The sequence below is a fragment of the Antechinus flavipes genome, chromosome 3 (assembly GCF_016432865.1).
Source record: "Antechinus flavipes isolate AdamAnt ecotype Samford, QLD, Australia chromosome 3, AdamAnt_v2, whole genome shotgun sequence".
Classification (NCBI taxonomy): domain Eukaryota; kingdom Metazoa; phylum Chordata; class Mammalia; order Dasyuromorphia; family Dasyuridae; genus Antechinus; species Antechinus flavipes.
Genome location: NC_067400.1, coordinates 581,587,273 through 581,614,355, shown reverse-complemented (window position 1 = coordinate 581,614,355; position 27,083 = coordinate 581,587,273). Strand labels below are relative to the sequence as shown.

Below are 27,083 nucleotides of genomic sequence, written 5' to 3'. Positions count from 1 at the left end.
TCAATTCTGCAAACATATATTGTATCTAAGATATACTGCAACATATCTAACATATATAGGACTGCTTGCCATCTGGGGGAGGGGGTGGAGGGAGGGAGGGGAAAAATCGGAACAGAAGTGAGTGCAAGGGATAATGTTGTAAAAAAATTACCCTGGCATGGATTCTGTCAATATAAAGTTATTATAAAACAAAATAAAATATTAAAAAAAATAAAAATAAAAAGAGAGAATGGGCCAGTGCTCAGGTGTGGATTAAATGAGATATCACCTGAGGGCCCTTCCTCTGTCTGCACGTTTCTCTCTTGCCTTAATGCCCTAAAGTGAGCCAAGGGGGCTATGCTGCCAGCTGCAGGTGGGCTCTGGCCTGGCCTGCCTCTGACCCAGCACAGGCCTGAAGCCCGAATGGGACGGGCCTTGATCCAGCAGGCCTGGGAGCCAAAGCCAACTGACTTTTTTTTCTCTTTTTTTCTTTCCCAGCCTATCCCCCGATTGTTCTTTGCAGGTGAACACACTATCCGTAACTACCCAGCAACTGTCCACGGCGCTCTGCTGAGCGGGCTGAGGGAGGCCGGACGGATCGCAGACCAGTTTCTAGGTGCTATGTACACGCTTCCTCGCCAGGCGACCCCCGGAGTCCCTGCCCCCCAGGCCCCTAGCATGTGAGGCTGAAGTGAAGCTTATGTGAGTCTGGGCTGAAGAGACTGCCTCTCCTTGGACGGGATATCCATTTGCTTCAGCAAAGCAAAACAAAATTCCTCTAGCAATAGTAGATCTCACCAGGAAAGACTTCCTGGAGTCTGTCCGTAAGGCTCGGAGCCGTGGGCCAACGGCGCAGAGAGAGCCTTCAAGTTGGCCTTAAGGAGCACAGGACAGGTTTGCTTTCACTCGGCTTTGAGGACTCTAAAGCACAGCTGTCGGAATACAGCTGAACGAGTGACTGACACTCTGGTTTGACTTGGGTATTTTTTTGTTTATTATTTTTTTTAGAATAAAAGTTCCTACGAAAAAGCCTCCTCTTGGTTTTCCCCCCTTATCTGCTCTTGGCCTAGTGGTGCCCACTCCTCGAGCACCATGGGTCTCCAAGGACCCTTTGGAAGGCCACGTGCCCCTTCTCTCGTGCATGGCCAGTTTTCGGAGGCAGCTGTGGGTATGCAGCCTCCTAAAGGGAGTTAGCAAGTATTCCTGCTGGACGAAAGGCACGAGGGAGACACCCAACAAAGGCCCCACTCTCACCTTGCTGGTGGGGAGAGGGAGGAGAAGGGGGGTGCATGAGGGAGCCCATCTGCCACTCCCGGGGCTTCTGTGCACTAAATGGGCCTCGGGGTATTTGAGGCAGAACCTGGATGGGGAACTTCCATTAACCCCCACCAAAATTTGACATTCCTGACAGTATAGTTCACAAAATGCTATTTGAAAAACCCAAGCACCGCAATCTAGGGGAAAGAGGACATGTGAAAGAAGTCTTATGGTAGCACTAGGCCCAGTAGCATTGAACCATGACATAGGGGCTAGTGTCCAAAATGTGTGTAAACTGCCCTGAGGTGAGCATGGGAGATAGTCACACTTTAGAGCCTCAGAAAACACTTCACTTGGTGGTGCTGCATCAGACTCGGTGCTCATAGGGATTAAACATGAGCCACCCTGTGGCATGTCAGTCCCCCCTCCCCCTCCCCACAGGTTTTAGGGAGGGAGTCTGGGTTGGAAGATAGAAAGGACTCTGGGTTTTCCTTGGCCATCCCTCCATCTTTAAGATAAATAACTGATCTACAAGTCTTTCTGACAATGCTCTTTCAGAGCATTGTGTAATAGTCTGGTGAGATGGGACTAGTTTACAAATCTGAGGGCCCCAATGCTCAAAGCCCACTACTCTGGGCAAAATGGGGAAGGAGGGCTTCCAGGAATGCCCCTAGTATCCAGATCCAGGACTCCAGGATCTCGGTCTGCTTAGCTTCACTTGCCCATCTGCAAAACCAGGCGCCTTGGACTAAACTATGTTTCGGCTCCCCCGATCCCCAAATGGCATTTTGGGCGGACGGTTAATCGCCAACCCCCCCTCCTGGTATTTTGTCACCAGGCTGCCCCAGCACCAAGCGCAGACACAAACAGCACATAGAAATTGGAGAGCTTTATTGATTACATATCGTGCTGTAGGGCTGACAGCTTCAGAGCCAGAGGGTACATGCAGACAAATGGGCTTCAACTAAACATGCACCTGAGGGGCCCGGGGCTGCTGCTCCGTAATCCCCCGGGGCGGAGGCCCGGGCAGCGGCTGGCCGGGCCCCCTCCTATCTCACATGCTTAGAGCAAGGGTGGTGGAGCAGGAGGACCAGGAGCCGCAGAGGCCTTTCCTGGAGCGAGGCGCTGGACCGAGTTAGCTGGACTGGTTGGACTTGGAGAGAGACTGGACACACAGCAACAAGGGCTAGTTTCTGCCTGTAACAACTTTATAGGACTACCTCCCTACCCCACCCAACTTTTAAAATACAAAAAAATATATTTTATTCTTTTAAAAATACATTCCACTCATACGTGTTCTGAACTGCTAAGCAGCAGCGGGAGAATGCAGCACCTCTCCTATTGCAGGATGGACAGCCACGCCGGCCCTCTGCCCGCTGGGGCCGCGGAGTTCCCCCAGAGGGTCTCGAGGACCAACGGAGGCCGGGAAGCACCAGTTCCGAAGCAGCCTTTGGAAACCTCCTAGTGGCCATGGTGGCCTAGACCCTCACCTGACATCGTGAGGTGGCAGCGGCAACCCCGGGAAGCCCACCACCAGCACCCGCGCCCCCCAAAGAGACACTAGGCTATTCCCTCCGGAGGCCACTGAATCGGTCCCTTTGCTCCCGACTTGGGTCCAGAACAGTGTCAGCCCCGGCCTGCCTGACCAGGGCGGTGTGTGCAATCTATCCTGGAAGCGGAGGGGCTTCTCTGTCCAGTGACCCCTAAGTCCTTGTCACCCAAGTCATTCTCTACATGCTGGGACCCCTGAGGACTCTGAGCCCACTTCGGGACCCTCACTCTGCCACCCTCCGTAGCCGGCTTCATAGATCTCGGTGACCGAAGGCGTGGGCGCAGGGTGCAGAGGAAAGGCACGGGAGGAAGCCCGGCTCCTCACCCAGACTCCCCAGCCAGATTCAGTCGTTTCCCTAGTGTGGACACTTTAGAATGCCCTGGGCGTCCCGCCTCGCTCCATTCCACTCTCCTCATCCAAACACTTAAGCAGTCTCGGTCTAGAGGACTGGGTCTGGGCGGGCCGGCTTCCCCGCAGGCCAGAGTCCCTTTCCACTTCCAGCCAACGGCTCTCCTGCCCCTCGGAGCGCAGGCATTTCCTCCCAGAGAAGGCGTGGGGCGGGGCCGCGTGGGGCGGGGCGCGTCCGGCGGCCCTCCGGCTACTTGGGAAGGTGCTCTGAGCGATGCCAGCGTGGAGCACTAGCATCGGAACTTTGGGATTTGCTGAGCCCCAAGGGGTCCCTACCACTGCCGTAGGTGGCCGAGCCCGGCCTCGGACTCTCAGCTGTACGATGATACTCGGTCTTTTCTGCAACACCAACAATTTTAAAAAGAAATCTATCAGGGGTCCTGGGAACTGTGCAAGTTGGGGGCTGGGGAGGTGAAATACTTATCCTGAAATATTAGTTACAATCAAACCCTATTGCACTCAGGTTTCAAGGCGGTGGTCCCACGAAGGGCACCGTGGCTGTCCCGCTCCCCCGTGGCACCTTGGTTCCACGGCGGCAGTGAGCAGCGCCTTAAGCTCGGGGGCGTCACTGTTGGCACCTGGCTGAGCGGCCGAGACTCGGGAGTCCGTCCGAGCTCGAATCCGGGGACGCGGGGAAAGCTGTCGAGACTCGTTCTGCAGCCGCTGGCCGCCTGCCTCCAGCCCCCGTGACTGGGGGTGACGGGGAGCCCCCGTTTCCCCCGCGTTGAGCAGCTATCACCTGAGAGGGTCCAGGGCTGACGGGCCTCCCGGAGTCCCAGCCAGTGGAGGAGGATCAGCCTGGGCGGGCTTTGTGGAGAGGTTTGGGACGAGCAGCTTGCTAGGTGGTGAGGCCGGAAGCTCCGCTGGGGGTCCCGCCGTCTGGGTCAGTGAGGAGACGGGAGTGGGTTGTGCACGTCAGACAGGGCCTATGGCAATGGGGGAGGGGGGGCAGCCCAAGGAATACAAGCCCAATTTGGCAATCGTGGAGACGGAGGTATGAGAGCGGCTCCTGCGGGGCACCGGGACCTGGATCGCCAAGGCACAGCCTGGCCAAGTGCGTCCTTGCCGCCCCCCAGAGAATCAAGGATCCAGTCGGCCCGGGGCCCAGACAGAGCCTTAACATAAACCAGGAAAGTTCTTACAAAAGAGGGTGAAAGGGGCTTTAAGGGACCCCCCACCCCAAACCCCAGCAAGGATAAGAGAACGTTGTTGGGAGTCGGGCGAAATGGCCGAGTCGCGACCTTGGAGACTATGGCCCTCATCTTCCACCTCCCTGAAGGGGGGCGCTTGCATTAGCTGGTCCCCGGTCACTCGGCATTCTGGGGGAAGGGGGTTAGGACCCAAAGCGCTCCCTTTCCAAGATGGCGAGCCCAGCCGTGGGCTAAACCCAATGGAGTCAGGGGCTGACTACTCCTAAATTTGGCATCTGAACAAAGCTACCGATGGCTAAAGTTTTTGATAAAAAAGAAATCTGGAATTTGCAAACAAAATGCTGCATCCTTCCCCTCCCAGCCTCCCCCCAACTCACGATTTTCCCCTCTCATTTTGCTGATGGAGGCAACAGGAAACTACAATCCACAGAAATCCCCTTTCCAGCCAACCTTCAAGGATTGCATTGACTCAGTAAAGTGCGGTTCTCGAGGGGAAAGGGGGCAGGGGAGAAGGCGGGGGCGGGGACAGCACGCTAAGGTCTGCCTCTCCTTGGACCTGTTGCTCCAGGGGGTGCAAATGGGACAGGCTCATCCTGACCAGGGGCGTGGGGAAGGGGAGAGTGCCAGGGGAAGCCCGGCCCCCTCCTCGGACAGGGAGGGGAGGACAGCCTGCTGAGAAGCCCAGCCGAGGCTCGCAGCCACGGGATCCCGCAGGCAAACAAGCCAGCCAAGCCTCCAGTGCTTGGGGAAGGGGATGTGGAGGGGTACGGGCCCTTCTGCGTCTCTTAGGGGGCGTCTGGCTAGGATGCGTCCCTGCTGGGGGCCCTTCGGCCCACCGCCGGCCCAGACCCCGACAGCCAGGCTGCCGCCCCGGGGCACGGGCTCAGCGACCCCGAGCAAGCTCCAGCCAGACACCGCTGTCCGTGGTCTGCTGGGAAAACCTCCAAGTCAAGGATGCTCAGAGGGACAGAAGAATGGGAGATGGCTTTGCAGCTGGTGGCTGAAGGGTGTGTGGTCGCGGCGTCCCAAGGGGCGGGCTCTGCTGGGAGGAGAGTCGGAATCTTGGGAATCAACCCAGCAGAGCGGGAACCACCTGCAAGACAAAAAGGAGCAGACGGGGGTGAGGAGGGGCGGGAATCCCGCCGGGGCCCCGGGAGGGGCGCTCGCCTGTCCTGCTGGGCTCGGAACGGCCTGCGAGGGCCCCTGCATCCCGGGCCTGGCCCATGGCTCCACGGAGCAGACCAGGCCCGCGAGCAGGGGAGGGCCGAGGGAGGGCGCCAGGCTTTTAATGCCCAAAATGTTCGGTTTTGTTACAGCCCAAAAAGCTTCTTCGCCGACCCCGCCCAGGCTCATTCCGGGGCAATATGCTCCAAGGGTCCCGTTCTGGATTACTGCCCGCCTGCCCCACTAAGTCCTGGCCCTTGTGAAGCCCCCATAGGGAAAAGCAGGACGTAACCTCAGCACTGAGGAGAGGGGGCTGCCGTAAGAGGAGCAAAGGGCCCCACAGCCCAGCCAAGTGCCGGGGGTGCTGGTAGCAAGCTGCTCTGGCGGACAAGGTGCAGAAAAGTGTGTCTCACCCCCGTCAGATCAATTCTCTTCGGAGTGCTTGGCCCGACGTACCCGTTCTTCAGCTCGAACCCGCAGGAGCTCCGGAGGCCGCTTGGCTGGCAGCTCCGGCCTTTCCAGGCAATTGTGCTGCCATTGAAAGGAGTTGGGATTACTGCCTTCAGCTTCCTCCTGTAGCGGGAGATCCAGGGAAGGGAGATGTTGGGAGAAAAGCCTTCCCCAAACTCCCCCGCCCATCTGCAGAAGCTGGCCCGTCCGGACTCCCAGAGAGACCTGCGCTGGCCTGCCTTCCATCCCCAGGAGCCTCGGAGGCCGCCGCAGTTGGCATCAGTCCTTGAGCGGCCTGGGGATAGAACCCGCTGCGATTTCACACCCCAGAACGCATCTGCCTGACCAGGGAGAATGTGCTGAGGAGGGTGGCCGGGGCCATTACCGGGGAACAGGGAAGCACTCGCCTCACCCGGGACAGGGGGAGAGGGCACATCCTTGGCAAGCTGCCGTTGTCACGGGCACAAAGAAGGCCAAGGGCCATCGAAGTTCATGGGCGGGGGGGAGGGGGGGGGGAGAATGCTAGAGAGAAAATGAAACCTGACCCCGATTCTCCCTGTAAATAAGACTCGGAGCCGTCAGATTTCTCCCTCCCAGTGAGAAGCCCCCCACGTTACTGCCCTAGGAAGAAAGGGGGCACTTGGCTAATGCCCTCCCTTGCCCATTCTTCTCTCTTCCCCCAGGCCTAACACACCCCTTTCTAGTGCCCCTCCCCCACCTCCGGCCCCTTCATTTCACCCTAATCCGGCTCCCTTCCTCCAGATCCTCCCCAAGTCAATGATGACAGAAGTTACCACCAAAGAGATGGCCAAACCTTGTTCAGAAAGGGAAGGAAATTAGCTCACGTTGACTACAGCTTATGAGCAAATGGGCCAGTGACGGACATTCTGCAAACATGAGGCGCCGAGCCCGGGAGAACCAATGAATCTTTTCTTCCTTGGGATGGCGGTCTGAGCCCCTCACGGGCCAATGGCATAAACGAGGTGGCTGGCAAGGGGCTGGCTAATGGGATGTAGCACAGATAGTGGTGACCTTGGGACCGTTTTCTAAGAGGCTGTACAAGCGCCGACTGAGGGTGAAATCCCAGCTCTCGTCCATCCCTAGCTTATCCCTTCCCCTCCACCCCACCCCAGCTCATGCTTTTTTGGGAGTGGCTCCCTAACCAACCTGGACAGAATTTATGCGGCCTTCAATGAATCAAAGTAAATGCTAAGAGGTCTTCCCAACATCAATTGTATCCCTTGGGTAAACGTGGAGGAGGGAGTTGGAGGGGGAGAGAAGGGCAGAGGGAAAGGGATTTTGAAATGCTCCCTATTTATCACCCCCATAAATTCCTTTTCTATAGGAAATTTCTGTTTCTATAGGAATATAATATATCCATATAATGGAATAAATAATTGGAAATACTGGAAATTTCCATATAATGGAACGGAAACTCCAACATGACTTTCAGAACAAGGACCACTCTCTCTCAGCAATGATAATGCTGCTGCTCAGAACAGCAGGCAACTTGGATGCTCCGTGAACCGGAGTCAGGGGACCCTGTAGGAAGGCAACTAACACTAGAGTCACAAAATTTCAGAGAAGGAAGGTTACTTAGTGAATAAAGCTCACCTCTTATGTGGCCAATTATTGGCCAAATTTCCTATCTTTAACATCCCTGACAGGGATGTAGCTTTCATTAAAACACCTGTAGTGACGGGAAACTCATTACTTCCCATTAAAACCTATTCCACTTTGGTCAGCTCTTCTGATTAATTAAGAATGCTTTGGATTTTGTTTTATTTTTTAATATCAAGTCTAATTCTGCCTCTTCTGCTCCTCTCCTCACCCATCCTCCACCTACTCACCCAAATGTCCCTAGCTCAACCATCTGAGTTTCAATAGTCCCCAAATGGTAGACTGCTCACACAGAAGAATTCTAAAAAGCTCCTGGGAAGGGAAAGTGTGGTTGCCGCTCAGGGAAGGGGAAGGGACGGGAGCTTACCCGGCCCGCTGGGCGGCTCGAGGCGGCAGTGGTGACAGAGTCCCCAGCCCGGCCGCGCCTCGTGAGAACTTCCGACACCGTGAGGCTGCTTTGGGTTCTTCGGGAGTTCAGCTCAAGGGCATCCCCGGTGGTCCCCGGCCCCCTTCGGGTGCCCTGCTCAAAGGGAGAGGGCCTGGGCCGCTCCAGTTCTGAGAAATCTGTGGAAGATCTCTGCGTATATGCATTAGGGGGATCCACATTTTTGCCTCCTTGGGCCGGGGGGTCTTCCAGGGAATTCAAGTCCCGCCTGGTCCTCCAGGCGCTCCGCAAGGTGACGTGCTTGCTGTCGGATGGCTCCATTTCCAAAGAGGGCCGGTGGCTTTTCCACCTGAGGGTCTCTGAGGGGGGCTCGTGGCTGTTCCTCTCTGCGGGGTCCGATGGCTTGATGGTAATACTGCTCCTGGAGACCACTGTTTCTGGCCGGCTCCGCGGGGGCGGGTCCCCGGCATGGTCACCCTCCGTGATCTGCCGCGTGATATCGTTCTTGTTGATGGAGATCTCAAAAGGCAGGCTGATGTGGTTGGTGACCGAAGACACCTCGCCGGGGACCACCTGGATGTTACTGGTGGCCGTGTGTCTCTCCCTCGGGGCTTCCCCCGAGCTCCCCCGGGGGCTGCTCACCTCCATGGGGTAAATGGTTATGCAGCTCATCACTTTGTTTGTGCCCGACCGCGAGGCGGGCTTCGGTTTCTCCGAGGCGGGCTCGGCTCCCACTCCCCCCATGACCTCTTTCACATCCTTGTCGATGATGACGGGCTTGATGACCGCCTTGGACCGCAGGGCCTCCCTGGGGCTGAAGGGCCTCCGGCTTCTCCCTCCGGAGCCGCTGGCGTCCTGGAACTCTGCCGCGGCATTTCTCCCGGGCTTGGTGGGGTCCGGCTCAGCCCCAGCGTCTCTGTCGCCGTCGAACAGGGGAGCTCTCAGGGCGGCTCGGGAGCGGGGCTGCCTCCGGGACTCGGGCTCGGGAGTGATGGTCGTGTTGACCAGCTTGGCAGTGACGAGGGAGTCTGGGTCCGGGTCATCTTCCAAGTCCAGTCTCTCTCTGCCGCCGGGCCTGATGACTCTGCACCTCAAGGCTTCATGCTGACCGCTGTCCTCCGTCACCACAGACACGGGCAGGTCGGGCTCCTCCTTGCTCAGGGCGACAGAGCCGTGAAGGATGTCTTCCTGACTTCGGGAACTGTAGGAAGGCTTGGATAGAATTGGGGGCTTCACGCTCGGAGGGCTGCTCTCAGCTTCCGGGCCATTCACGGGCCTTTTGCCTTTTGACAGCCCTTCGGAGGACAACCTCCGGGACGAAGCCGAAGGATCAGTGGCCTTGGAGGGGCCCGGGTCTGTGGCCGAGCCTGAAGGTGCCTGATTCCCACTGGAGGGGTTGAGGAGCTTCTTGGCCGGCATGGCTTCCAAGGAGGCCTCCAAAGCCGCCACGCGATTCACCCTCGACGCCTTGTTCCCCGCCGGGACCGCGGTGCCCTCTGTCCTGCTGGGCTTATCCTCGGACCCGCGGCCGTGGCCAGCATCGTTAAACACTCGGGATGCCTTTTCCACCTTCCCCTTCAGTCCGTTCTCATGTCCTGGCTTGGAGGCTCCCTTCAGGACACGGTGCTCCTGGGCCGCCGGCGGGTAGCGGCTCAGCACCGACGGCTGCTCCCTGGTTCTCTTGCCTTCGCTCAGAGAAGAGCCAGCCGCAAAGCTGGCATCCTGGGCGACGTTGTCCGTCCCCGGCACGGTGCTGGAAGCCTTGGCAGCCCTCCGGCTCGCAGAGCCACAGCCTCCGCCCTGCCTGCTGTTCTGAGCAGCGTTATCGTTGCTGAGAGGGTGGTCCCTGTTCCGAAGCCGTTCCCCCCTTTTGTGCTGGGGGGAGAGCTCCCGTGACTTGTACTTGGAGCTGGGGGACTCGTTGAGAAGCCCTCGGTACTTGGGTCTCTCGTGCTGCCGGCCCTTGCCAACCAGAAAAGACTCTTCGCACTCCACCTCCCCGTTCTCCAGGTCCCTCTGATTCTTCAACTGCGACCTGACCTCCTCCAGCTGACTGGCCAGGAGCTTGTTCTTATTCTGCTCGCTCAGGTAACTGTCCTTCAGGTCGTTGTTCTGGGCCCGCATCTTCTTCAGCTCCTCCTCCAGAGACTCGTAGTGTTTGATTTGGGTTTTGAGTTTCTCGATTTCTTGGTTGAGGTCTTTAACTTTGTTATCTTCTTGGTTCCGGTTCTTTTCATTCTCCGACTTGTTCCGACTTGTTTCATTCTCCCCCTGCTTGCGATAATCCAGCACGCCCTTCCTCCGCGCTTCTTTGGAGGGCAGCGTGGAGGAGATGCCATCCTCAATGCGCAGGTCGTTTCTGTCCAGGAGGGTGGAGGCGTTCCTGGTATGGTCCGCGAGGTTGACCTTGTTGTTCTGCTCCAGTTTCTGGGTCAGTTCTTTGATTAATTTCTCATTTTCTCTGTCCCTGTCATTTAAGTATTTCCTCTCGCTCACGAAACTCAAAGTTAGCGACTTCAGCTTCTCAAGCTCAGACACCAAACTCTGCTCCGTTTTGTCCAGCCTGTCTCCCGAAGTTTCCAGCTCCTTCACTTTGACCCTGAGGGTCTCCAGCTCGGAGGAGATCTTCTTGGTCAGATTCCGCTCCTCGTTCAGACTCAGGCAAAGCTGGGTGCAGTCGTTCTTACTCCGGCCAAAGGCCTCCTCCAGCTTCTCCAGTTCGGCCATCCGTTTCTGGAGCCGCTCGATCTCCGCTTTCAGCTCCCGGGTCAAGCTCTCCTCCTCCTCCAGTTTCTCCTTCATCAGCTGACACAAGTCTTCTGCCCTCTTGATCTCCTCATCCTTCCCCTCAATCTTCAACACCCGTTTCCGCAGCGCCTCCACCTCGACCAGCATGCTCGAGTTGCTGCCCTCAGCCTGGATCACCTTGTCCTGGAGATCCAGGAGCTCATCCTCGGCCTTCTGGAGGTTTTTGGTGGCTTCCTCCAACTCATCGAGGCGACGGCCGAGACTCTGCAGCTTAAACCGCAGGTGGCGACTGGAGGCGACCTCCTTATATCCTGAATATTCGGCCATGATGAGGCTTCTCTTTAATGTAGCTCCAGGAAATTTGAAATAGTCAACTATCTCCTTGTGTCCACAGGTCTTTCTGGCAGCCCGGGACCCTCATCAGTCTGAAGGAAGAAAATGATAAGGACAAGTGTCAGAAAGCAAACCCTCAGAATTTCCTCTTCCAAAACCTGGCTCCTCCAATTCTAATCTCTTGGGCCAGTGGAAAAGACCCATTTTGAACCTACTTTGGAAGTGAACCCTCTACCTGAATCCAAAGAATATTATAATAGAAGGGTGCTCAAAACACATCTAGGCCAAATGGTCCCTGAAAGGGAGTCTGTGCTGGCGATAACAGCTCACACTTAATTAGCACCTATCATGGGCCAGCTAGGCACTCTGCTAAGCCCTTTTTAATGATTTTCTCATTTGATCCTCACCACAACCCTGAGAGGCAGGTACTATTTTAGAGCTGGGGAAACTGAGAAGAACAATGATAAATTAAGAGAATACATGGAGAACAGAGAAGGCAAGAGAATAATCCAAGGTTGGGGCTTGGCAAGGTCAGATTGGTGATAGGACAAGAGGACAAAATATGGAGAACAGTGAGTGGTCAACTGATTCATCAGGAGCTTGATTTAAGGAGCGTTGATGCAGGAGTGATGGGAAAAGACCTGAGGAGAGGAAGTCATGGTGAGAATGAGTTAGGGGCTGTAAGGGAGAGGAAAAGACAGAATGATAAAATATAAAAAATGGTAAAAGATGTTAGAGTCAGATAAAAAAATTCAGAGTTCATGAATATGGAAGCAGGATATTTATTGCTGGTAACAAGGTCAAGGATATGACCCTCTCTGTCTATAGCATGAGGTAGAAAATTAAGTAGATTGATGGATTGGGCAATTAGGATGCTTGAGGAAATATAAATATGGATGTTGAAATCAACTAGTATCAGGGCAGGAGATGGGCAGGAAAAACTGTGAGTCAAGCAATGAACACACTGAGGAAAGAATATTAGAATCACGACTAGGTGACAAATTTGGATTGAATGAACCTCGAAAGAGGAGTGACTGTGATAAAGGAAGTAATAACGAAAGTAGCACTGTCGAGCCAAAAGCATTCAAATCCCCTAACCACAATCAGTGATTTGAGGGGCATGAATAAAAGTGCAACTACTAGAATAATAGCAAGTACTAAAAAGGGTAAGCTGGTTCTCAGTGAGGGTTTGTGGCAGCCCTTTTTGTAGAGGCAAAGGGCTGGAGACTGAGTGAATGCCCATCAGTTGAGGAATGGCTGAATAAGTTATAGTATATAAAAGTTATGGAATATTATTGTTCTGTAAAAAACGACCAACAGGAATGTTTCAGAGAAGCTTGGAGAGATTTACGTGAACTGATGCTGAGTGAAATTAGCAAAACCAGGAGATCATTGCATAAAGCAACAAGAAGATTATCCAATGATCAATTCTGATGGACGTGGCTCTTTTCAACAATGAGATGATTCAGATCAGTACCAGACCCAAAGAGAGAACTGTGGGGGCTGAGTATGGGTCACAACATAGTATTCTCACTCTTTTTATTGTTGTTTTCTTGCATTTTATTTTCTTTCTACTTTTTTCCTTTTTGATTTGATCTTTCTTGTACAGCAAAAGAATTGTATAAATATGTATGCCTATATTGGAATTAACATATTTTTACCATGCTTAACATATATTGGATTATTTGCCATCTATTGGAACACAAGGTTTTGCAAGGGTTAATGTTGAAAAAGTAGTCATGCATATGTTTTGAAAATTAAAAAGCTTTACTTTAAAGACAAGAAAATGGAGTGGGAAAGGAAAAGGTTCCTTGCTCTTAAAAGCAAGTTTATTAACTATGCAATAGCCATTCCAGAGAGCACAGTGGAAAATGGCAGCATGAGTGCAAGTACAAGATATGTTTAGAAGACAGGTACAAATAAGAGAGCCATCAGCACACAAATAGAATCAAAGATGAGTCAGGTTTCAAGCCTGGGTGCCTGCAAAGACAATGGCGCCCTCAAGAAAACAGGGAAACAGGGAGGAAGGTCAGTTTTAGGGAGCGGATGATGAGCTTAGTTTTAGACATGCTGAGATGGAGAAGCCGAGTGGAGCTGTCCAGCAAACAGCTAGAGACATACAAGAAAGCAGGGCCAGATAACATGGATTCAGGAGCTGTTGATGTATAGAGCCAATAATTAAATCCATGGTAATGGAAAAAAGTCACTGAGGAAGGGAATATAGAAGAGAAGAAGGACTGAGGCAGTTAGTTGGGAGGCTCCCATATTTCGGGAGAGGGAAGATGAGGACGAACCGACTAAGTAAAATAAATGGAGAGTATAAAGATGCAGGGGAGGCAGGAGATAACTGAGGGAAATGCCAAATGCTGTAGAAAGGTCAAGGAAAACAGAACAAAACAAAAAACAAACAAACAAAAAAAAAACCACAACAATAACAACAACAAAAAACATCACACCTGGCAAATAAGACTGGTCACCTTTAAGAATTCCCTCTTAGTACACTGGTAGCGCTGAGAAACAAGCAGATGAGCAGCACATATACAAGCATAAGAGAGAAATGATTTTCTAAGAACTTGCTAATGAAAGGGAAGACCAATGAACAGCTTGAAAGCTGAGGTTAGCGGACTTGAAGAGATGAGCAGAGTGGAGGAGGTGAGACAGAAACACAGAAATTAGAAAAGAAAATGCTTCCAACATCAGCTTTTGGGGAAAAGAGCATCAGCTCTTCTCAAGGCACAGAGCAAAGTTAGCCAACAGCCTTATTTTTCTCCAGAAAATGGGAGAAAAGAAGTTTAGCACAAAGCCTAGCACCTAGTGATTGCTTAATAAATGCTTGTTGACATATCCAACATATATAGGACTGCTTGCCATCTAGGGGAGGGGGTGGAGGGAGGGAGGGGAAAATCAGAACAGAAACGAGTGCAAGGGATAATGTTGTAAAAAAAAATTACCCTGGCATGGGTTCTGTCAATATAAAGTAATTATTAAATAAAAATTTAAAAAAGAAAAAATAAATAAATAAATGCTTGCTGACTGACTGAATGGGACTCGAATTGGGGACTGCAGGTAAGAGGGAAAAAATCAGAACAGCTGCTGAGGGCAAAAAAAAAAAAAAAAAAGTGAGTTTAAATCAAAAGTATAAACAGCCTGCGAGGACCCAGCTGTAATTGGACAAGATCTTGAGCAATGGTGGCCAGGGGGAGGGCTGGAGGGAGCACAGTGGGAGCAAACGGTTTACCACCCTTTCTGCTGGTGATCCAAATGTCCATGCAAAAAAATAGGACAAGCTTAAAATGATCCAGGGCAGGAGATAAATATCTAATTGAACCTGGATTTTTCCAAAAGTTTGCTCTGGAGCATGTTCTCTGAGCACGAGGATTAGGGCAAAGGAGAGGGCTTGTGATTCCACCAGAATAAGAAACAATCCCCCAACACATCGCCTCAGTTCAGCATGCTGGGACTTAAGCCCAGGACATGCAGGGAGTTTGGATCAGTGGCTGCCCATTACGTTTAAGCAAAGTGAGAACTTGCTCAATTTTCCGTTTGGGTGAAGAACTGGTCACCGCCACCTGGTGGCAGCACCCTCCTAAATCACAGAAACACCCCTGAAGTTACCTTTTGGAGCTAAGGTTACACAGCAATGGCCAGAAGTCAGAGCCTGAGAGTGGCCCATCATTCCGTCCTCGCAGATAACACAAGGATGGAAGGCTAAATAACAACGCCAAAATCCTGAACACAGAGCTGAACTGAATTAAAATGAAACTGAGTAGGAACAAATATAATTTTATAGTTGGATTAAAAAAAAACTTCATAACACAGAATCAATTGATTTTATTAGGATTTATTAAGCACCTACTATGTTCCAGGCTCTATGATATGTGCTGGAGATAACAAAGAAAACAAAAGAACCCTTAACCCCAAGGAGCTGTCATACTAATCAAATATAAGTTAGGGGAACCACAGTTGGACAATAATCTACCAGAAAAGGATCTGGGGGTTTTGATGGAGCACAAGCCTGAGAGCCGTCAATATAAATTATTTCCTATGGAACCTAAAATGGGTGATGCAATTTGGCCTACATTAAAAGGATCAATACTTCCACTCCACCTGAGTCAGATCACTTGGAATCTCATGTTTAGTTCTAAGTATCATGGCCAAAGGAAGAAATTAGAAAAATTATAGGAGTAAAAACTCCTATATGTGTTACCTCTCATATTACAAGATTTCCTTGAAAGCAGGGATTCTCTGCTTTTCTCTGTTTATCTTTTGTGCTTATCAGAGTGGTTTGCAACAGATACTTATAAAGGCATTTTTACCCATTTCTTTAAAAAAAAAAAAAAAAAAAAGATAAACTTGAGAGGTCCAAAAAAACGACCAGGACAGTGAAGATTCTGGAATTCATGTACATGACAAAAAGTTAGAGGAAATAGGGTTATTTAGGTTAGAGAAGAGAAGACTCAGGGGAACCTGTAATAACTGTCTTCAAGCATTTGAAGAGCTATCAGAAGGAAGAGGGCCCCAGAGACAAACAAGAAGCAGTTGGTAAAAGGTACAAATGGCTGATTTAGACCTGAGGTCAGGAAAGGTTTTCTAACAGTCTGAGTTATACAAAAGTTGAAAGAGCCGCCTTGGTAGAGATTTAGAGGCAAAGACTAGATGATCATCTACTAGGAAGGTAGTAGGAAAGACTCTTTTTCAGGTGCCATTTGAACTAATTGGGCTTTGAAGTCCCTTCTAGTTCTGAAATTTTCTGTCTATTGATGTTAAAAAAATACATCTTAACATTATCTGTGTTCTATTGTATTTTTATTTATTTCATTAAATAGTTCCCAATCGCATGTTCATCTAGCACTGGGAAGTCCGCCCCAGACTGAAACCTGCTTAAATTCTTCTACCTGATGGAGTTGTGAAACAATCCAACCATTCTGAAGAACAATTTGGAACTACATTCAAAGGGCTTTAAAATTGCCAGTCCCTCTGATCCAGCAGTGCCATTACTGGGTCTGTAACCCAAAGAAATTATGAAAGAAGAGAAAGGACCCATATGTACAAAAATGTTTGTGGAAGCTCTTTTTGGGGTGGCAAAGAATTGGAGAATGAGCAGATGCCCATCAACTGGAGCTGAATAAGTTACGGTACAATAAAGTAATGGAATATTATTGTTCTATAAAAAATGATGAATAGGCTGATTTTAGAACAGCCTGGAAAAATTCACACAAACTAATGCTGAGTGAATGAAATAAGCAGAGCCAGAATCATTCTACACAGCAACAGCAAGATTGTGTGATGATCAACTATGACGGACTAGTTTCTTCTTAACGGTTCAGTGATCCAAGGCAATTCCATTAAATGGATGGAAAATGTCATCCAAACACAGAAAAAATTATGGAGACGGAAGGTAAATTCAACCCTTGCTATATTCACTTTTTTCTTCTTTTTCTCTTATGGTATTTCCCTTTTCTGATTTTTCTCTCCTAACATAAGTAAATACATAAGGGAAAAAAATGTACATACATAACCAAAAAAAAAAAAAAATGTTGTTTCTACATATACCTGGGGAAAATAATTTTTTAAATTAAAAACAAAACCAAAAAAAAATTTCTTCCACCCGATATCATACAGAAAATCATTCCTTTCAATAGGTGTTGTAGGAATACATACTCTCCCAAGCATCATGGAACACAAGCCCAGGTATGATATCCCCTGCCCTGTACCTGTGTCCCTCTCTGGGAGTCAATGCCCTCCCCAGCCAAAGGTAGCGATTCCCAGTGTGATGTGTAAACAGCACATCAAGAACGTGTTCATTATTGTCCTAGGAGCTTTCTGTTACTGTTACTTACCTAGGAGATACTGTTAGATACAAGCTGTTACTATTGGCTAGTATGTGTGATAAGCCCAGGCTACATTCTAGAAAGGCACAAAAAGTTTAAAAATTCTGACATCTGAGTTTGTATTTGTAGAAAGAGCCAGTCCTTCTAGAGTAAGAACTCGATGAGGGCCAAAGAATCCTAACTCTTCCCTTGGAAACCAAAAGGATTCATCAAACTCACCTGGTCTGGCAATATAGCAGCAACAGGAATAGCTTTGGGTTTGGGAGACGTGGATTCCCGTTTCCACTCCCACCACTGGCTTGCTGTGTGACTCTGGCCAAATCACTTCTTTTCTCTGGACCTCAGTGTCCTCATCTGTCGAGGTAAGCAGTTGGAGAGAGAATGGATTTCCAAGGTCACTTCCAGCTCTGACAACTTAGGTTCTAAAATTCCAAGTTCTCCAGTTTCTTCCCTCTTTGCCATTGCACGTTCTATAGTTCCTTCAAGCCCTAACTTTCCACCATCTCCTGTGCCTATCAGTTCTAAAATGTCGCAGCATTAAGATCGAGTCAAGTAGCATTTAGTAGGTGTTTTCTAGGTGTGAGAGAAAAGGGCAAAAACCTAAACAAAGTAAAACCCTCAGTCCCTGTTCAAGGAGATTAGTTTAAAGGGGTAATGTGCAAACTGACATACAAATAAGATGAAGGATAAATTCGAGTACTCAGGGGAAAGGCAATAAGATGATTCACTTCAACTTGAAGGATGCCAGGGGAAGGAAGCTCCTTTCCCTGAAGGAAAATAAGAGGAGGAAGTACATTTCAGACAAAAGGCACAGCTTGGGCAAAAGCATGGCGGCAAGAGCTGGGATGCCAATTTTGAAGAACTTGTAGGAGGGTTTGGCAGAAAACTTGTGTGAAAGGTGTTCTATGGAAGAAAACTGGAAAGATGGGTGGAAACCAGACAGAGCATTTCCCGAAAGGCTGGGGAGAAAAGACATTGGAAAGTACTCCATAAATGCTGCCCTTTTTTGCCATCATTAGCTCCTCATGGTGCCCAAGCTACCCTGGGTTCATAAAGGCTACAGCAGGAGAACAAACATTCTGGCAGGTCTTACATCAAACTGCAAAAGCGTCTGGAGACAGGCTCATTAATGGGGTGTGTGTGTGTGTGTGTGTGTGTGTGTGTGTGTGTGTGTGTAAGATGGTACCTTGAAGTCAATCGATGAAAACTAACAGTTTTTTATTTTCCAATGTATGTTCCTATCTCTTATGTCATTTGACTTTCACAATAGCCCTATGAGGGAAAGAGGATGGGCACTGTTGTTCCCATTTTACAGATGGAGAAGTTAAGGAAGCACCACAATGGCAGCCAAGGAGGCAGCCAAGCTAGAACTCCTCTCCTCGGCTCTTACCCAGGAACCCCCAAGCCCTATGTGGCAACCCCTTCTTGCCTCACTCCATCAAGCATGTTCTGGGAGTGGTTCCTTTTAGACATTGGCTGCAACTCTAGGGAGGCAGAGGCGGAGGCAGCTGTCATAGAGTGTGTGTTCCAAGGCTCTGCTGGATCCCAAGCACCCCAGGCTTCCGGCAGGAAGTTTGTGGGCAGAGGAAGGCAATTCCTCCCGCCCAGCAGGAACAGATGCTAGGGCTCCTCTTGGACCTTGGCTGCTGGGCAGAGGGGAGGAGCCGGGAGCCTTGACGCTCACATGGCCCGACCATCCATCTCCATGACCAAGCAGAAGGCAGCACGGGCTTCCCGAGCCGGACGGCCAAAGTCTGGGAGGTGTCGGCTGCCACCTCAAAGCCCGAGCTGCTCCCCCATGCTCTTTGGGGCTGGCCAGCCAAAAGGGGAGGGAACAGATCTTTTTCCTTCTAGGAAAGAGTCTTAGTTCTTGGTCAAGGACCAGTACTTCTCAAACTTGACATAAATTTAACATAGCTAACAAATCCTCACTCTGGGCATCAGTCTCCTAGTGTAGGAAATTAAAGGGTAGAACAAAATTATCTCTAAGATCTGTTCTAAGATTCTGTTCTTCTTTGATAATCATTCTTCTCAGACTCCTCCCAACTCTCATATCCTCTGTTCTCAGGGTCCTCCCAGCTCTGACATCCTGAGTTCTAAGGGCCCTCCCAGCTCTGACATTCTGGGTTCTAAGACCCCTCCCAGCTCTGACATTCTGGATTCTAAGACCTCTCCCAGGTCTGACTCCAGGTCTGACCCAGACCATCTTCTGGGTTCGAAGATTCTTTCTATCTCTTAACATTCCATGTTCTAAAATCTCTGTCCCAAAAGAAATTCTCTATCTCCAGATAAAATATACTTTTCTCACCCCAATTTTTTTTTGAATCCCTGGCCTCTCAAGACTCAACTCAAGCATCCCCTTCTACACGAAGCTTTTCCTGATCCACCCATCCCTGAGCACCTTCTCTCCCTCCCCAAACAATCCTGCATTTATTTTGAACATATTTTTGCCTACTTAAATAAGCACACACTGTCTCATTGGGATCTAACCTCTGAAGGAAGGGACTTTACCTCTTTACTTTGCTTTACCTCTGAAGCTCCAGAATTTAGCTCAGTGCTGAGCCTACAGACAGTGAGAAGCAAATTGCCACACTTAGATAAAACACATTCGTTTTCATCTTTATCCCACTAATAGAAAGAACCCTGAATTTATAATCAGAGAACACTCTGCTCTCAAAGGGTGGGAAAACCTCTGGGTCTCATCTTTCAATGAGAGGCTTGGACTATGTGCTCTCTTTCAGGACTGAACCAATCAATCATTTAGAAATTAGTTTATTAAGTGCGAAGCACTGAGCTAGGTTCTGGGAGCCTAGACAAAGAATGAATCAAACCTGCTTGAAGAAGCTCACGGCCTAATACATCCATGCTCTATAGACATGCCCTGGATGAGCCCATAAGAAATACAAATTAGGGAAAGAGAAGCGGTTGGGGAGGTTAGATACTAGAACACAGGGGTGGGCTCCCCTGGCTCCGTCTCCCCCACCTCTCGGTGGAATCTTAATATGGAAAGATGGCTTTTATGGATCCAACAAGCAGAAAATGCTGAAATCAGCATCAAACACCAAGCCACAGCCCTTCTAGCCTAGCACTCTGGCTAAGGGGCTGCACCTCGCGCCTATGGTCACCAGAGGGAGCCCGGGCTCCTGGAGGAAAGGCACTGGGCTGGGGGAGTGGGGCTGGAAAGCCTGCCAACGGCAGAAGACAAGGTCCAGTTCCAGCAGCTGCAGGGAAGGGTGGGGGTGTGGGAAGGGTGTGTCTGTGAGAAGCCACTTTCCCCTTAAATGAACTCATCGGGCCCAGAGCAGATGAGCGCAGTTGACCTTCCCTTCGGCAAAATGAGAGCTGGGACCAGCCACATCCCCCCTAGAGTTCATTCAAACTTTTAATAAGAGCTGACAGTGTGCACAGCCATGGGCTGGGTGCTGAAGGACATGCAAAGTTTGGAAAAGACCTGAGACAGTCCTATGGGCTGGCTGCGGAGTCAATTGAGGAAGGACTCGGAAGTCCCATGATGCCATTCAAAGCTGTCTTCTCAGCTTGCTGTACCCCATCCCCTCAAATTTAGCAGCCCCCCTCTTATTCCTTCTAGCCCCCTTTCTCCTGCAAATCAATCCCACTTGGGATTGTTCTATGTTCTAGTGGAAAAAAAGAGCAGAAATGCTTTGGGATCATAATATCTGCTTCTTCTACTAACAATACAATGCTGGCAGCCACCTTCTTTCTCTAGACCCATTAAGAGACTGCCCCTCTACCCCACTCCACCCCCCAAAAAATCACAGAAGAAAATGCAATTTTCCTCTTCTTTGCAGAGGTGAGGGGCTATGGTTGTGGAACACTGCATATATAGTATGATTCCATTGATGTGATGTTTTGTTTTATTGAACTACCTTTTTTCCACTATATTTTCTTTTAATCATTTTTTGCTAAGCATTGGAGATACAGAGAAAAGCAAAAGACAGTTCCTGATGTAAAGTCTAATGGAAGAGGCAAAATGCAGTAATTATATACAAGCAAGCTCCAAGTAGGATAAATTGTAGATAATCAACAAAAGGCACTAAATGATGGGGAATCAACTCATAAATCCTTTGTTCAAATCCATATTGAATAGGAATTCATTCTCCAGGATCCACCCAGTAGACACCTATACAAGACCTTCAAAGACAAGAACTTACTCTTAAGGCAATTTATTCATCCATCTGGAATATTCTAGATCTTGGGTAGTCCTTCCACCTGCCTCTCTTCAGCTCCACTCTGAGCCAAACAGAACAAATTTAATCCCACTTCCATATGAAAGCTGGACAAATATTAGGAGACAAATCTCACACCTTCTCACCCAAGTCTTCCCTTTCTCTCAGGCTAACCCTCCTTCCCTTTTTATGGGAGGATCTCCTTCCTGTCCCTTCCCAGTTCTGGCCAACCTCCCACCCCCAGAGGTTCTCCAGTTAGTCTGACCTTCCTAAGTACCCAGAATGGAACATAATCCACTCCAGCAGTAGTCAGGGCTAGAGACTAACACTACTTCCTCTGCTCCAGACGGTCGTCACTATACTCCTCTTAATGGAATGCCGTGGACCTCAAACAGCTCTTTGCCTATTACAAGATGCTGCAGAAAACGGTGGGCTACTGCTTGGGAAACCCCACTAGCTTCCTCAGTCAGTCCAAGTTATTCCTGCAGTCCAGCAGAATACAACTGTCCTTTCCACATCTCGACTTTCCCCTTTACAGTTTCAGTATGTCGCTAGTCACTTAAGAAATGAAATGGGAATTGGCGGGGGGAGGGGGGGGCAGTTTTTTTTAGAAGCTGCAGACATCACCCAAAGGCTAGCAGATGACACTGGAAAAGTTTAGAAACTCAGAAATGCATAAAATATATGTATGGCTTTATACAGTATATTTTATTTTCTCTAGGATAAAGAGAGAACAGAGAGGGGGGCAGCTAGGTGCTGCAGTGGATAAAGCCCCAGCTCTGAAGTCAGGAGGACCTGAGTTCAAATCTGACCTCAGACACTTAACACTTCCTAGCTGTGTGACCCTGGGCAAGTCAGTTAACCCCAATTGCCTAAGGAGAGGAAAGACTAGGAGGGTCAAAAAAATTTATGTTGACTTTTTTCAGATTACAGGGGTTGCCAAACAGAATCTGCCTCTCCTAGGATTCTCCTGATTCAGGAGGGAAGAAAAGGGAGTGCCCATCGTACCTTGAATCCAGCAGACAGTTAATATTTGCTTAAATAAATTGAAAGATAAATCCAGGCTAAATCTTTCACAGCAATACAGAAGAAAACTTTGCTTCTGACAAACAGAGAGATCCATCAATAAAGCATCATTCAAATCATTCGCAAAAGTAAAAACAATTTATTATAATCCCATATTCCCTCTGGGTGATATAGCCTGGTGACTCATCTCTAAATCCAGGCTCTGCCTTGCCCCTTGATCCCACATTGTAGCTCCCCAGGCAGGACTTAAGCCCTTTAGCCGCTACAACTTTCTGCCATCCTGCAAGCAATCCTTCCCCTAACGCTCCCCAAGATGGCGGTACCATTAACGATGATTCATGTGGAGCTTCTAACCTCAAAACCTGCAGTTCACTTTCAGACAAACTGCAATCCAACCGTACTTCCGCCTCACCTTGCATTTATGGAAGCATTTTTAAGCCCTTATTAAATGTCATTTAATATAATTAATAATTAAATGTCATTCCTATTAAATGTCATTTCATTCAAGCTGGGGAACGTGTTGTAGTGGAACTGTACTTCCAGCTCTGAAATCCATGATTGTGTGAGGAGGACGGAGACTCGAGTGCTCAGGAGGAGAGTGCTCATTAAGCACCGGTGAGACACGTGAGCAGCTCCGGCCATCTCCCCATACTTTTGGAGATGCCCAGGATCACCATATGCTCCATAACGGCTCCAACACCTTGACAGCCTAAATGTCCTCACTTCCACACCTGCACTCACACAAATACACCTCCCTTCACTCTTACCTGGGGAGGAGGGAAACAAGTCAAAAATGCTATGTGTTACTGGGCTAAACACTTCACAATTATTATCTCATTTCATCCTCACAACAACCCCGGAAGGTAGGTGATATTATTATTATTATTATTATTATTATTATTATTATTATTATTATTATTATTATCCTCATTTTACCAAGGAGGAAACTGAGGCAAACATATTAAATGACTTGCTCAAGACAACATGATTGGTAAGATGAGAAACAGATTGCCAGGTACTAAATTCTAAGAACTGAACTTCCCCAAAGTGATTGGACTAGAACAGGGATCCTTAACCTTGGACTAGGAGGAACTCTCCATGCACTTGTTTTTAAATTAAATTAAATTAAAATTTTAAATTAAAATAAATTAAAAATAGGAGCCTATGATACCAAAATAGATGAAGAACCCAAATAATGACCATGGGCCCTTCCATCTCTCAAATTCAGTGATTCTACAAATATTTAAGAAATACGGCTACAATGAGCACCCAGGAGCCCTGTGAAGGAAAGGAGCCAGCCAAGGGTGGGACAAGACAACAGTGAGACTGCAAGGGGCTGGACAGGCATTCTCCATGGCAGGGGAGGATCATGGCTAGTTTCCTGGGATGGAAATCTAATTTCTCTTCTAATAGTTCTAATTTTGCCATATGAGTTGTTTAGGATACATTTTTTTTTTTTTTGGTGCTTTACAAAACTGGTAGTCCATGTATTTCATACCATCCCTTACTAGTGAGAACTTGCTTATAATGTTCTTTCTATTAACCTTCTCCAACCATGTCTGAATCCCATCTGTGTTAATCATGGCCAATCAAGGCTTTTTTTACTAGCTGAGCCTAGTCTCGGTTTCTTCATAATACCATTAATACCCCACTACCTCCCTCACAGGAAGGTGGGAATAAGGCCCTTTCGCACTCTTTCCAGCCCTGGAGACTAGAGCTCTTAATGAGTTCTGTGAGCCTTCATCCCCAGTTACCACCAGAGGGAGGAGCCAAACTTCTTTCTCCAGCTGCCTCATTGAGTCATTTCCCAGGTATCCAAAATCTCCATCCCCACCACTTTCATTTAAAAAAAAAAAAAAAAAAAGAATTTAAAGGATACTCACCTGGAACTGGCCTCTAAAGACATCCCTGAGAGTGTGTCTCTCATTTAGGGATCTTTCTCTTCCCAAGTAGTTGCCCCAGTCCCAGTTGGCTCAGCCCACCCCGTCTACATTATTAGGCTGGACCTCCTTCCTGTGGTTGATGCCTAGGAATGTCTAGAATAGACCAGACTCTAGACTATGCCCTTCTGTCCCAGTAAAACTCCCATGATTCATGTCCTGTTTCCAGCTATGAGACAAAGAAAAAGGGGGAAGTGTTTTTTGATTCTCTTCTTAGCAGTATCATCCTGGTGATGAGCCTTAATGCCTTTGGCTGCCTTCTCGCTCCAAAATTTCTTTCTGAGTTTGTTCTGCACCGACCACCTTCTGGGATTTTCCCATTTGGTCTCTGGGGTTAAGAAAATGTGTCATTCCTTTCACCCTGACTTCATGAGTGAAAATTACGGAGAGGCAGATTTCAGCTCCATATAAGGAAAAGCCTTCCTAAGCCATGTCCAGAAGTGCAATGGGCTGTCCTGGGAGGGACGGCTTCAATATATGCATAAAATACAGCATTTAAAAAATAGGCTTTGATAAAGACCATCAGGATTCAAAGAGAGCTACCTGACCAGGCCTTAAACCAGATCACCTGCCTGTCACTGATTGGCTAACAACAGATCCCAGCCCAAGTCCCACTGGGTCACCCTTTAGGGTTAGATGGCTCAGAACAAAAATAGCAATTGATTCTGTTAGGTCCTAAACCCTAAAGGTTCTTGTCTTCACAGATATGGGTTTTTTTTTAGTAGGTAAGAGGCCATAAGCTTAAAAAGGTCAGGGCCTCCCATTGTATCCAGAACCATCTCCAGCCATCCTGATCCATGTTGGGCCACAGAGCTGGAGAGCTCTGGAGGGGACAGCGAGGCTGGAGCCCTCCCTCCCTTAAATCCAATTCACTTGCAAGTAAAGATATCACCTTTCTGATATGATTCTCTGAGAGAACAAAGGACAAACAACAGCCATTTACTGAAGAAAGCTGTCGCAGAAATTACCTCCAAAGTCCTTCCTTTCCAAAGGAGAACCTGTGAGCCTCTATTTCTATGACCTCCCATGGCAATTGGTATTTGATTTGGAAAGCATCACGGAGCTGGAATGGGGCTTGAGCAGTCTCTAATATAACCCTCCTGCTCAGAGCCCATCTTTGCCCCTATCTTTGGTGAAGGTCACTCACTATCAACGGGGACCATATTATTCAAGATAAAAATTGGGACACATCATCTAACAAAGGATTTCCTTTTACGAACTCTCATTGAAAATAAAACTTATTTTCCTTGAAATCTGGGTCATCCCAGGAAATCTAGGACATAAGAGTCTCAGAATTAGCACCTACCTTTTCACCACTGGACAGCTCTGTTAGCAAGTTTTTTCAGCCAATGAACCGAAATCCTATTCCCTAGTTTCCAACCACATGAACTAGCCTATTATCTATAACTATAAAGAATAGGTCTAATAACCATCCTTGAAATGTTGGAAGATATCCTTTCTTATCTGCAGCAAACCTTTTCTAGGCTAAACATTCCTAGTTTGATCAAAATCCCAGAGTTCAAATCCAGCCTCAGATACCTATTGTGCGATTCTGGACAAGTCAATTAGCTTGTTTGCCTTAGTTTCCTCATCTATAAAATGGGGCTAATAACAGCCTCCCAGGGCTACTGTGAAGAGCAAATGAGATAATCATCATAAAGTGCTTAGCACAGTGGCTGGCACAGAATAAATGCTATATAAATGCTAGCCATTATTCTAAAACATCTGCAAATCCTGGCTGGCCTCCTCTGCACACACTTGCCAACGTCACCCCAAAACTGCAGCCCCAGAACTGAGCACAGAAGTCCAGGTGGGGTCTGGCCAGGATTAAGTGCAATTAGGCAATCATGCTACCTTTATAATAACGAAGATTCACATTGCATCATTTTTTGGCTCGCACATCCCAATTTAAACCGCCTTCTAGTCAGCCAAAACCTGGGTCTCTCAGATACCAAAAGGGTTATTGCAGCATTTTTTGTAGCAGCTGAAAACTGCAAACAAATTAAGTATCCGTCAGTTGGAGAGACACTGAGCTCATCGGGGCCTATGAAGAGAGTGGAATATTGCTGTGCTATCATGAACGAGGATTGAACTGAAAAATACAGGAAGATCTGAATGGACTAAGGCAGAGTGAGGAAATCAGAAGCAGGAGAGCAATACACATAATGGCAGAGGTTGAGAACAAGAGCCAGATCTCACACACAAAGATCAATAACAGACCCAGGCTGAATATGCTTCCTCCATCACTTCCTCCATCTCTGGAGGAGATGGACTCCAGGGACAGGTAAAGAATAGAGCAGTTACTACCAAACCTGTTTTGAAAGGTTCTATTTCAAGCAGTCAGTCAACAAGCCTTACTGAGTAGGAAAAAAATATCGGGATGCACATTTCTTAGCTTTTGTCAAGAAAAAGGCCAGAGGGTTTCAAGCACCAAATAATGTGTTTGGGGTTCAGCGCCAATTACTGAGGTTGCTGTTCAGGTAGATATTAGGATTCAGTCATGTGAAGAATTCCCAACGGTCATTCTCTTTGGTAAAAGGCAGGTTTGTTTAGGAACGGTGACTATGACAGATTTGGGAGAGTATTAGGGTTACTAAGGAGTTTGGAAGAATCCTTTAAAGGAATATGACGTGAGGTGGGAGTCTCAAGGGTCTGACATAACTAGGATTTCTGGCTGGACACAGCAAGGTGGGGCTACCCACGATCTCCACAGAGGTGGGATTATAACTGATCCCCATCAGATACACAGCCAGAGAGGACATCTAGTCCAACCTTCTCCCAAGAGAGAGGGACATGAGTCGTTTGGTGGTTGTCCTTTGTTCTCCAAGAGGACCAATGACATGATGATGCTGGGGTCCAAATACAGGCTTACAGTGTGTCTGAGCCCGGAAGGCTCTCCCACAGGTTAGACACAAATCACAAGTGGCAGAGTCAGCCCTCAAACACAGGTGCAAGCGATCCCTCTGCTGCATACTGATGCCTCCCAGCGTGCCAGCCACTGACAAGGGCAAAAGGCAAAAGGAACAATGGCGGTCCCAAATCCTCTCTCTCT

At 48.7% G+C, this 27,083-nt stretch overlaps 2 protein-coding genes across 6 annotated transcripts in view; one reads left to right on the top strand and one right to left on the bottom strand.

Moving 5' to 3' along the window:
* The window catches only part of KDM1A (lysine demethylase 1A), a 71,871-nt gene extending 70,863 nt beyond the window's left edge, over positions 1-1,008 (top strand). For both annotated transcript variants that reach the window (XM_051988288.1, XM_051988286.1), the window contains one exon: positions 478-1,008. In XM_051988288.1, coding sequence (XP_051844248.1) covers positions 478-663 — 186 coding nt within the window. In that variant the 3' untranslated portion in view covers positions 664-1,008. The remainder of the gene's footprint in view (positions 1-477) is intronic.
* Positions 1,009-2,110: 1,102 nt separating this feature from the next.
* Positions 2,111-27,083, bottom strand: part of LUZP1 (leucine zipper protein 1) — a 99,582-nt gene continuing 74,609 nt past the window's right edge. For 3 of the 4 annotated variants that reach the window (XM_051988283.1, XM_051988284.1, XM_051988282.1), the window contains 4 exons: positions 17,098-17,232; positions 7,949-11,139; positions 5,925-6,084; positions 2,111-5,440 (listed from right to left, as the gene is read on the bottom strand). In XM_051988283.1, the coding sequence (XP_051844243.1) occupies positions 5,935-6,084; positions 7,949-11,041 (3,243 nt within the window). In that variant the 5' untranslated portion in view covers positions 11,042-11,139; positions 17,098-17,232 and the 3' untranslated portion in view covers positions 2,111-5,440; positions 5,925-5,934. The remainder of the gene's footprint in view (positions 5,441-5,924; positions 6,085-7,948; positions 11,140-17,097; positions 17,233-27,083) is intronic. The other variant, XM_051988285.1, reaches the window with a different exon arrangement.